Source organism: Danio aesculapii, chromosome 20, assembly GCF_903798145.1.
Source record: "Danio aesculapii chromosome 20, fDanAes4.1, whole genome shotgun sequence".
In the NCBI taxonomy this organism is placed as follows: Eukaryota; Metazoa; Chordata; class Actinopteri; order Cypriniformes; family Danionidae; genus Danio; species Danio aesculapii.
The window spans coordinates 12,384,396-12,395,180 of record NC_079454.1 but is presented as its reverse complement, the minus strand read 5'-3'; the positions used below and the strand labels follow the sequence as shown (position 1 = coordinate 12,395,180).

Here is a 10,785-nt window from a genome sequence, read left to right as displayed (position 1 = left end):
ATACGTGTGGCAACATCAAGTTTACCCCAGAAGGACCTTGATCAGCTCCTTTTTTTTCATTATTTCTGGAACAAAATTCCTATTGAGCATATGCAGTCTTAACCTTACACCTACTATGAGCAAATCAGAGCAAGAACTACAGTTGCCAAAATTAAGAATTGCTATTTATTATTATTATTATTATTATTACTAGTAGTAGTTGTACTAGTAGTCGTCATCGTAGTCATTGTCATTGTAGTAGTAGTAGTGGCAGTCGTCTTCATAGTAGAAGTCATAGTCATTGTCGTAGTTGTAATCGTCATTGTAGTAGCAGTTGTAGTCATCGTCGTAGTAGTAGTAGTAGTCATCATCATCGTAGTAGTAGTAATCGTACTCATCATAGTCATTGTAGTAGTAGTAGTAGTAGTTGTTGTCATCATCATAGTCGTTGTCATCGTAGTAGTAGTCATAGTCATTGTCATAGTAGTCATCATCATCGTAGTAGTAGTAGTAGTAGTCATCATCATCGTAGTAGTAGAAGTAGTAATCGTACTCATCATAGTCATTGTAGTAGTAGTAGTAGTAGTTGTTGTCATCATCATAGTCGTTGTCATCGTAGTAGTAGTCATAGTCATTGTCATAGTAGTCATCATCATCGTAGTAGTAGTAGTAATCATAGTCATTGTAGTCATAGTAGTAGTAGTAGTAGTAGTAGCCGTCATCATCGTAGTCGTTGTCATCGTAGTAGTAGTCATTGTCATTGTAATAGTCATTGTCGTAGTAGTAGTCGTCATCATTGTAGTTGTTATTGCAGTAGTAGTAGTAGTAGTAGTCATCTTAATAGTAGTAGTCATAGTCATTGTCGTAGTAGTAGTAGTCATCAATGTAGTAGTAGTCATAATCATCATCGTAGTAGTAGTAGTAGTCATCGACGTCGTCATCATCGTAGTAGTAGTAGTCATCGTTGTAGTAGGATTCATAGTCGTTGTAGTAGGATTCATAGTCATCGTAGTAGTAGTAGTAGTCTTCGTCATCATAGTCGTTGTCATTGTAGTAGTAGTCATTGTTGTAGAAGTAGTTGTCATCATCGTAGTAGTAGTCGTCATAGTAGTAGTCAAAGACGTTGTCATTATACTAGTAGTAGTAGTAGTCATCGCCATAGTCGTTGTCATCGTAATCGTAGTCGTTGTCATCGTAGTAGGAGTCGTTGTCTTCGTAGTAGTAGCCATAGTCATCGTCATCATAGTAGTAGTAGTAGTCATTGTCATAATCATAGTAGTAGTCGTCGTCATCATAGTTGTAGTTGTAGAAGTCATAGTAGTAATAGTAGTAGTAGTAGTAGTAGTAGTCATAGCCGTAGTTGTCATCGTAGTAATAGTAGTAGTCGTAGTCAACGTCGTAGTACTACTCATAGTAGTCGTCGTTGTCGTAGTATTGTTTTTTTATTATTAAGTGAAAGTAAACCATCAGCAATTCCAGTTTTACTTCAGTAAATGATATGTGAGTTTGTGTATTTGTGTGTTTGTACAGATGAGTGGGCTTAACAAACCACCTGTAGGAGACACACTTTTTTCCATATGCATCAGACATTTCTTATTAAATACTCCATGTTCCTGGGAAAACATTATGAAATCTTGAGCAAGTGGGCTCGACGGGAAACGTGCTCTTTCCTCTCAATTTTTTTTTCAGGTATCAAAGAATATACATACACATATTCAAAGAAACATGCAGAAATTTAAAAAGAAGTCATCTGAAGCAAAATCAAATAATTTTAATTACTTGCAAAGTCTAATTCGCTTCATGTTTATTTGATATAATAATTAACACTGATTTTGCCTTCAGAGTTTGAGTAAAAAGCAGGGCTGGTTTTAAAATGAGTTTATTTTTCTTTAGGCTTAATTTTGTTTCTAATTCACTACCCGCTAAAAGTTATTCTGCCAAGAGCTGAAAATGGATTTCTCTTTTTCTTGTCAGTATTCCTGTACAAAAGTACAAAACAGACAGTGGCAGATCTCAAGTAAGTTCTAATTTTGATCATGAAGTGCATTTGAGCAGTGACATGCAGAGCCACGTTACAGTGATTGCCTTCACAGAATGAAACATTGGAAAGCAGCTGCCAGACGCATATGGGCCATGAAAAGTAGCCGTGTGTCAGTCAGGCGGCACTCATGGAACTGATACGATACTCTATACTGGTGTCAAGTGCGAGAGGTCGAAAGTTCAAATTTAGCTTGAATGACTTTTTTTAAATAAACAAATTAAAAATAGCATTGGATGGCTGCTAGATGCAGAAATTGAGTATTTTGTTTGGCTCTGTTTAGCTAAACATGGATTGAAAACACTATCAAGTAATGATTCATATGTTATTCAATGCATTTAAAATCAATGAACAATAGATTTATTATAGTATTTATCTTTGTTAATGTTAGTTAATGAAAATATCAGTTATTGGTAATTCTTGCTAATTTACAATGCTTTATATAATTAACAAGTAACAGTTTGGATTATTATAATGCATTAGTTAATGCTAAGCTACTATTAATAAATGCCGTCCAATTTTTAATACTTGTAGCAAGCATTAACTAAGATTAACTATATATATATATATATATATATATATATATATATATATATATATATATATATATATATATATATATATATACATATATATATATATGCCCAAAAATGTTAGGTGTTTTAATTGGGGAAAATTGTAACATATATTTTTATTTTTATATACATGAAATGAAACGTATTTGACGCGTACAACAATATGTGATCATGCAAATTTGTATATTTTTGATGATTGTCACTTCCTTGAATGTCATGATATTAGTATTAGTAGTCGTAATAGTAGTCGTCCTCATAGTCATTGTCATCATAGTAGTAGTGGTTGTAGTCGTTGTCATCTAAGTTGTACTAGTAGTCGTTATCGTAGCCGTAGTCACCATATGAGTAGTAATCGTCATCATTGTAGTAGTAGTCCTTGTCGTAGTAGTTGTCGTCGTCGTAGTAGTAGTAGTCATCGTAGTTGTAGTAGTAGTAGTAGTCATCATAGTTGTAGTAGTATTAGTAGTTGTCGTAGTAGTAGTAGTAGTAGAAGTAGTCATTGTTGTAGTACTCACTTAAACAGTTGGGTTAATAATAACCCAACAGGTAACCCAATGATGGGTCAATTTGGCACCGACCTTCTGTAGAGTTGTTTTAACTCAATCCATTGTGTTGTTAAGGTTAACCCAACAATTTGGGTTAAAAAATAACAAATTTGTTGGGTTATTTTGCCAAAAAGTGGCTTAACCACTATATAATAATAATTATTATTATTATTATTAGTTTAGTTCATCCCCAAGCAGCAGGACAAGAGGGTTCTGTCTCTGTTGCTCCTCCTCCTCTAGTACTGAAAGAAATACAAGTATGCAGACATGAATTAAATAATGTCCAAAATGTATTGTCATAAATAATGCACCTAGAGGTCGCAAATCAACAAATTCTCGCTTTGCCTCCTGGTATGAGGGCCGAACCATCTTGCTGCACAATCTGTATGGCAGTGGAGAAGGGATAGCTGGCAAAGTTGTTAAAGCACCATCTCCAAAGCGGGATCTCCAAGGCTGTCTTTATATCAAACAGAAAAAAACACAATAATTAAACTCAAAACAAGCTCCTTATATCAAAGGTGAAATGCTACAAATTGGGATTAAAACAGAGCTGTTATACAGGATTTTCTCACCAGATGTAATTTTGCTAGAACTTTGCTAGATGCATCTCTCAAAAACCTCAAAATGTTTATCTTTGGTGTGTGGGTATAAAAAATTTTTAAAAATTCGGTAAAGCACCCATACACACATTCGCACTCATACACTACGGCCAATTTAGTTTATTAAATTTATCTATACTGCATGTGTTTGCATTGTGAGGGACATGCAAACTTCACACAGCAATGCCAACTGACCCAGCTCAAGGACATGATGGATTCGCCTTTGCTGCTGAATAAGTGTATGAGTGTTTCACTGATTTTTGGGTGTATTTATCATTTACTCATCCTCAAGTTGTTGATTAATTTTCTTATTTCTGCTGATCACAAATGAAAACTTAAAGGATAAAGCAAATCAAAAACTTGATAGTCCCCACTGACTTCAACAGAGGAAAAAATGCTATGGAATTTCACTTTGGACCAAGAATGGTTTTGTTACCTACTCCTCCATATACCAAATGATGTTTGCTCCAACCTTAAAACAGAAATTTTAAATTGTAAATTTTTCAATTCAGTTCAATTCACCTTTATTTGTATAGCGCTTTTACAATGTAGATTGTGTCAAAGCAGCTTCACATAAAAGGTCATAGTAAATTGGAACAGTGTAGTTCAGTTTTTAGTGTTTAAGTTCAGTTTAGTTTAGCTCAGTTCAGTTTGGTTTAAAAATCACTACTGAGTGTCTAAACACTGAAGAGCAAATCCAACGATGCGCAGCTCTACAGATCCCGAACCATGCAAGCCAGTGGCGACAGCGGAGAGGGAAAAAAACTTCACTAATTGGTGTGAAGAAAAAGTGAAGAAAAAAAACCTTGAGAGAAACCAGACTCAGTTGGGCACGACCATTTTAATTTCTCCACTGGCCAAACATCTTGTGCAGAGCTGCAGTCTTAGCAACGGAGGCTGGAAGCTGGCCTCAGCGAAGACTCGTCTGTCCCTGGAGCGTCACAGGAATCAGTCTCATGTTCTCCACTCCTCCATGACCACCACAGTAGCTGCTCAGGATACGGCCTGGTCCAGGATATGGAAACCTTGGGATCATCTCGTCGTTGGTCTTGGATCAAATCAGTGACTCTGCATAGTCTGAAGGCCTCGGGGAGAGTATCCCCAGGTGGAAATGGAGAATAAAGAGAATAATAAGCGTAGCTGCTGTTCATAGTGCATATAAACAAGGTGTAGAAACCTGTGTGGAAGCCTGCTAAGTGGTGTACTGAGTGTATGCTTTGCTAAACAGATAGGTCTTTAATCTAGTTTTGAATTGGAAGAGTGTGTCTGAGCCTCGGACGTTATCGGGAAGGCTATTCCAGAGTTTAGGAGCTATAAATGACAAGGCTCGACCTCCTTTACTTGACTTTGCTATTCTAGGTACTACCAGAAGCCCTGAGTTTTGAGATCTTAAAGAACGAATTGGATTGTAGCGAGACAGAAGGTTGGTTAGATAAACAGGAGCTAGATTATTTAAAGCTTTGTAGGTAAGAAGCAATATTTTAAATTCAATACGAAACTTAACAGGCAGCCAGTGTAAGGAGGATAAAATTGGGGTGATGTGATCAAATTTTCTAGACCTGGTAAGAACTCTGGCAGCTGCATTTTGTACTAATTGAAGTTTGTTAATAGAGGATGCTGGGAAGCCAGCAAACAGTCCATTACAGTAGTCCAGCCTAGAAGTCATATAAGCATGGACTAGCTTTTCTGCATCTGAGATGGATAGCGTACTTCGTAACTTAGCAATATTTCTCAGATGGATGAAAGCAGTTTTTGTGACATGGGATATATGATTTTTAAACGTTAAATTGCTGTCTAATATGACACCCAGATCTTTTATAGTAGAGCTAACACTAACTTTGTATCCCTCTTATTGTAGGTCGAGTTGTGAGATCTGCTGTGTACAGGATTTAGGCCCAATAAGTAATAATTCTGTTTTGTCTGAGTTTAAGAGAAGATAATTGTTGGTCATCCAGTCTTTAACATCTTTAATCAACTCAGTTAGCTTGGACAGTTTAGACGTCTCGTCAGGTTTAGTTGAAATATATAATTGAGTATCATCTGCATAGCAGTGAAAGCTGATCCCATGTCTTCTAATAATGTCTCCCAGGGGTAGCATATATATTGTAAACAGCAAAGGGCCTAAAACTGATCCTTTAGGCACCCTGTATTTTACTGGGCTGACTTGTGAAGGCTGTCCATTAGTATTCACAAACTGGTAACAGTTAGCTAAGTATGACTTAAACCATTGTAGAGCCTGTCCCTGGACACCTGTAGACTTTAAACGATTAATGAGGATACCATGGTCAATGGTGTCAAATGCCGCACTAAGATCGAGTAGAACTAATAGCGAGATGCACCCTTGGTCAGCAGCTAAGAGTAAATCATTGGTTATTTTCACTAATGCAGTTTCTGTACTGTGATGAGCTCTGAAACCTGACTGAAATACTTCAAAAACATTGTTCGTCTGCAGAAAGGAGCATAATTGAGCAGAAACAACTTTTTCTAGCATTTTAGACATAAACAGAAGATTTGAAATAGGCCTATAATTAGCTAAGTTGCTAGGATCAAGTTGTGGTTTCTTAATAATAGGCTTAATAACAGCTAGCTTGTAAGGATTTGGAACTTGGCCTAAAGATAAAGAAGAGTTGATAACGTTAAGAAGAGGTTCTCCTATAACAGGTAGCAATTATTTCAGTAACTTTGTTGGAATTGGGTCCAATATACACGTAGCTGGTTTGGAACTATTTATAATTTTATCTAGCTCTTCCTGTTCTATGATTTTGAAGCACTGTAGGTTATTTAGATTCAGTGGAATGTTTACTGGATCTGAAGTATAAGGCGGTGCAGAAAGTTTAATATCTCCTATTTTCTGTCTAAAGCCTTTTATTTCATCACTGAAAAAATTCATGAAGTCATCACTACTAATTTGCGGTGAAACATTTTGTTCCAAAGATGACCGATTATTTGTTAATTTAGCAATGGGGTTAAATAAGAATCTAGGATTGTTATGATTATTTTCTATCAGTTTGCGGAGATGCTCAGCTCTGGCAGATTTTAAAGCCCTCCTATAGCTGGACATACTGTCTTTGTATGCAATTCTAAAAACTTCTAAATTAGTTTTTTTCCATTTACGTTCCAGGGCACGGGTTGCTGTTTTGAGAGCACGGGTATGACTATTATACCACGGTGTAGTTTTATTCTCTCTAGCCTTTTTTAGTTTGATGGGTGCCACAGTATTTAGAGTGCTAGTAAAGATGGCATGCATACTGCAGGTTACTACATCAAGGTCATTTGCGTTTGCGGGTGCATTTCGAAATAGAGAAAGATCAGCTAAGTTATTTATAAATTCATCTTTGGTGGATGGAACAACAGTTCTACTAGGACGATATATCGGAGCAGATCTGCTAATTTCAGGTAAACACAGCTTATATAGTAAGAGGTAGTGCTCTGTAATATCATCACTTTGTGGTATAATGTCTACATCAATGACCTCAATTCCATAAGACAGAATTAGATCTAGTGTATGCTTTAGGCGATGGGTTGGACCAATAACATTTTGCTTTATCCCTAGTGCAAGTAGTAAGTCCATAAATGCGAGCCCTAATGTGTCGTTAGCATTATCTATGTGGATGTTAATGTCTCCGACAATTAGTATTTTATCAGTTTTAACTTGTAAGTCAGAGATAAAGTCAGAAAACTCTTTTAGAAAATTGACATAGGGTCCTGGGGGTCTATATATGGTGATTAGAACGAGAGATAACAGGTTTTTGTATAGTGCCCGGAAGCATAACATTAAGCGCTTATACTTCAAAGGAGCTAAACATAAGTCCGTTTCTCTGATTAACATTAAGAATCTCACTAAAGATTGATGCAACTCCACCACCACGACCAGTTTGACGAGCCTCATGTTTATATAAGAATCCTGGAGGAGTTGCTTCATTTAAACTAGTATAGTCATTTTGTTTCAGCCAGGTTTCAGTGAGACAGAGTGCATTAAGATTGTTATCTGTTAATATTTCATTTATGTTTAGGAGACCAAGCTTTATAAAATTTGTATTTTCACTTTTTAGTGGTTTTTCTGGTTTAATTTTTAATAGATTATTTCTGGAGCACACAGTACGTTTATTTCTTGGTCTAATAATACGAGGAATAGACACAGTCTCTATGGGGTTAGCCAGATATGCATTACTGTTATTTATGTGGGACGAATAGGAGTCTTTAGGGCTAAATTGTGAATTTTGTGACTTTTTACTTACTAGTCAGATGTATAATTTGAACATGTATTGCAATACCAAATATCAACAAAAATCATGTAATTACCCAGTTTAGCAATCGAGAAAAGATAACTGGAAGGCTGCAAGTGGTCATCTCCAGGGGTACCTTAAACAGATAGAAAGAAATAAACTATGAAAATGTGCACTTTTAGATGCAGGATAAGTCTTTTATCAGATTTCTTAAGGTGCGTCACATTTGCAAATTTGTTGGGCAAATAAGGTTCATTTTACATGGTCACTTGTACACTGATGTTCATCAGTGTGCTTAATTCTCATGACCAGTAACTTGCAAAAGAGTCAAACTCTTGATCACAGATTTCTACTGAAATAACTGGAACCTGTCAGTAAATTGCCATAACGCAATAATTAAAACAAATAATTTACTACCAGTGCTGTTCAGAGATTTATAAATGCATTTACAGAAGAATTACAAATGTATAATTTGATTTTAAGAAATGTGGTGATTTAAAGACACCTTTACAATATATGATATTGCTTAAGTGTGTGTATCGGTGCATTTTTACATGATGTAAATATTACAAAATACAGAGCTGTTGTTTTCTCACCTCTCAACAAGATTATCAAGGAGGTCCAAAGCTCGCTCTGTCCAGCGCAACCTACAATGAACAAACAAAAAAATAAACCACAAATTAACATGAGCTGACAGACAACATTTACTAGTTGAGTGGTTACAGCATCACTAAAATCTCACCTGAATTAAAAACCTAACCCTAACCCTAACACAGAGTTTTAAGGTATTTGCTCAGGGTTAACCATGGCTTGCTTCCAAGGTTTTCACCACAGTGTCAGCAGACGTCTTCCTGCCATTTATTGAAAAGTTTTGGCGAAATCTGGACGAGAAACACAGAATAAACTCCAGTTTGATGTCTCCGCTGGGTCCTAAAGGTGATAATGGCAGCGGAAAATCTCAAATATGTGTATAGTTTTTTAACCCAACTGGTTGAGTTATTAAATAAATAACCCCAATTTTTTTTTAAATAACCCAACAAAACACCAAATATTTTTAACTCAACCATTGGGTTAAATAAATAACCCAACGGTTTTTAGAGTGTAGTAGCCATCGTCGTAGTAGTAGTCATAGTCAATGTCATCGTAGTTGTAGTAGAAGTAGTCATCATAGATGTCATTATAGTAGTAGTAGTAGTAGTTGTCGTCGTCGTAGTTGTCGTAGTAGTAGTAGTCATCATCGTAGTAGTAGTCGTAGACTTGGTCATCAGAGTAGTAGTAGTCGTCGTTGTTGTCATTGTTGTAGTAGTAGCAGGAGTAGTTTTCGTTGTAATAGTAGTTGTAGTAGTAGTCATCTTTGTAGTAGTAGTTGTTGTCATAGTAGTAGTCGTCATAGTAGTAGTCGTAGTTGTTGTCATTGTAGTAGTAGTGGTAGTAGTAGTCATTGTAGTTGTTTAAGTAGTAGTAGTCCTTGTCATAGTAGTAGTAGTCGTAGTTGTTGTCATTGTTGTAGTAGTAGTAGTAGTCTTCATCATAGCTGTCGCAAACAAACTCTGAACTGATTTGTTAAAAAACATTTAATATTTAGCTTTTCTTTCACATTTTCTGCGCCTGCCTGCTGGTTGCTAGCCCCAGTTTTAAAAAACCCTGCTTTAGATAACATAGCTCTTTTTCAGTCCAACACAGACGAAACGGAATAATAATTCTTAATATAACCAATTTTGACAAATTTTAACAACTCATGAGAGGAGGATTGTTGTTCTAAGACCAGCGGAGGAGATTAGGAACATGTCCTACTTGCGAAAACCACATTAAACAGCCAGTGTGAGCACTAGAGATCTCTATTTTTCCTTTTCAAATGTAAATCATTTAACTGTGGCTGTGAGCTGGATATTAAAAATTCAAGAAGATACTTTTTCAATAGTAAAGTTGAAGTGCAGTCAGATTTGAGAGTGAAACTGTGAGAGTTTTGTATTCAGGTCACAGGACATTGGCAAATAATGCTCTGTGATCATTGTGGGTTATTGTAGTAATGTTGCCGCCACAAGGCTGTGTGTGTTTTTGCTTTTGTACTCCGCTTTTGTATCCAGGGATGACTGCAAGCGCACAGTGAGTGGCACTTCAGAGGATGTGCAGCCCATGTTACACACTTGACACACATATACTGTATATAGGGTTAATACAGTTTTGGAAATAAGTCTCTTAAGCTAAGCTGATTACTGTGATTTGATCAAAGTGCAGTAAAAATACAAAAATATTACAAGTAAAAGCAACTGTTTTCTAATATAATATTTTTATGCTGGCTTGACAAAGACAACAGTCTGAAATTCTGTTTCAACTATTTTTTTTCTTTTGAGACTAAAGTTTAAAATGTACCTGTCTCTCCTTCTAAAATTTTCAAGCTACCAACAAACTTGGGTCAGACCTTTAAGATAGTGCATCTTTTGTAACTGACAACACTTGAATTTTGTAATACAAACAATCAGATCTGTACTTTTAGTGCATTTTACCGTTATTAGCATATTTAGTGTATTGTTACGAAGCATGACATTTTTTTTTTATTTTATAGTATATTTTTTTTTAATTTATAGTAAATATAGTATTTTTGAATCATTTTATACTAAAGTACTTGGATGAATCTGTCAAGGTAATACGATAGTGTATGTGGTAATCCAACAAGTAATATAAATGAATTACATTAATACTGTATTAAGTTCTCCACAACACACCATGTTGTTTTTTAGTGTAGCAAAATCAACATGCAACACAAACTGTTGTAAATACTATAATATATACAATATATTAAACGTTAGATCAAAAACACTA

General features: G+C 35.7%; 1 protein-coding gene and 1 long non-coding RNA gene across 2 annotated transcripts in view; both read right to left on the bottom strand.

The window, feature by feature from the left end:
* Positions 1-204: 204 nt before the first annotated feature.
* LOC130247920 (putative eggshell protein) lies at positions 205-2,849 on the bottom strand. The gene is made up of 4 exons (XM_056481431.1): positions 2,796-2,849; positions 1,137-1,383; positions 913-1,004; positions 205-372 (listed from the first exon to the last, which is right to left on the bottom strand). Exons 1-4 carry the CDS (start codon positions 2,847-2,849, stop codon positions 205-207), a joined length of 561 nt encoding a protein of 186 aa, XP_056337406.1.
* A 605-nt stretch (positions 2,850-3,454) lies between these two features.
* Positions 3,455-10,785, bottom strand: part of LOC130248196 (uncharacterized) — a 57,408-nt gene continuing 50,077 nt past the window's right edge. Inside the window, exons 2-4 of the long non-coding RNA XR_008839608.1 lie at positions 8,559-8,609; positions 8,039-8,098; positions 3,455-3,594 (exon numbers count right to left, since the gene is read on the bottom strand). This is a non-coding gene — a long non-coding RNA (uncharacterized LOC130248196). The remainder of the gene's footprint in view (positions 3,595-8,038; positions 8,099-8,558; positions 8,610-10,785) is intronic.

Coding starts and splice junctions, on each gene's coding strand:
- LOC130247920 (XM_056481431.1), bottom strand. CDS start 2,849: ATGAGGACGACTACTATTACGACTACTAATACTAATATCATGACATTC. Junction 1,384..2,795: donor ATATCATGACATTCAAGGAA/GTGACAATCATC, acceptor TACTATGAGTAG/TACTACGACGTTGACTACGA. Junction 373..912: donor ACTACTACGATGATGACGAC/GTCGATGACTAC, acceptor GACTATGATGAG/TACGATTACTACTACTACGA.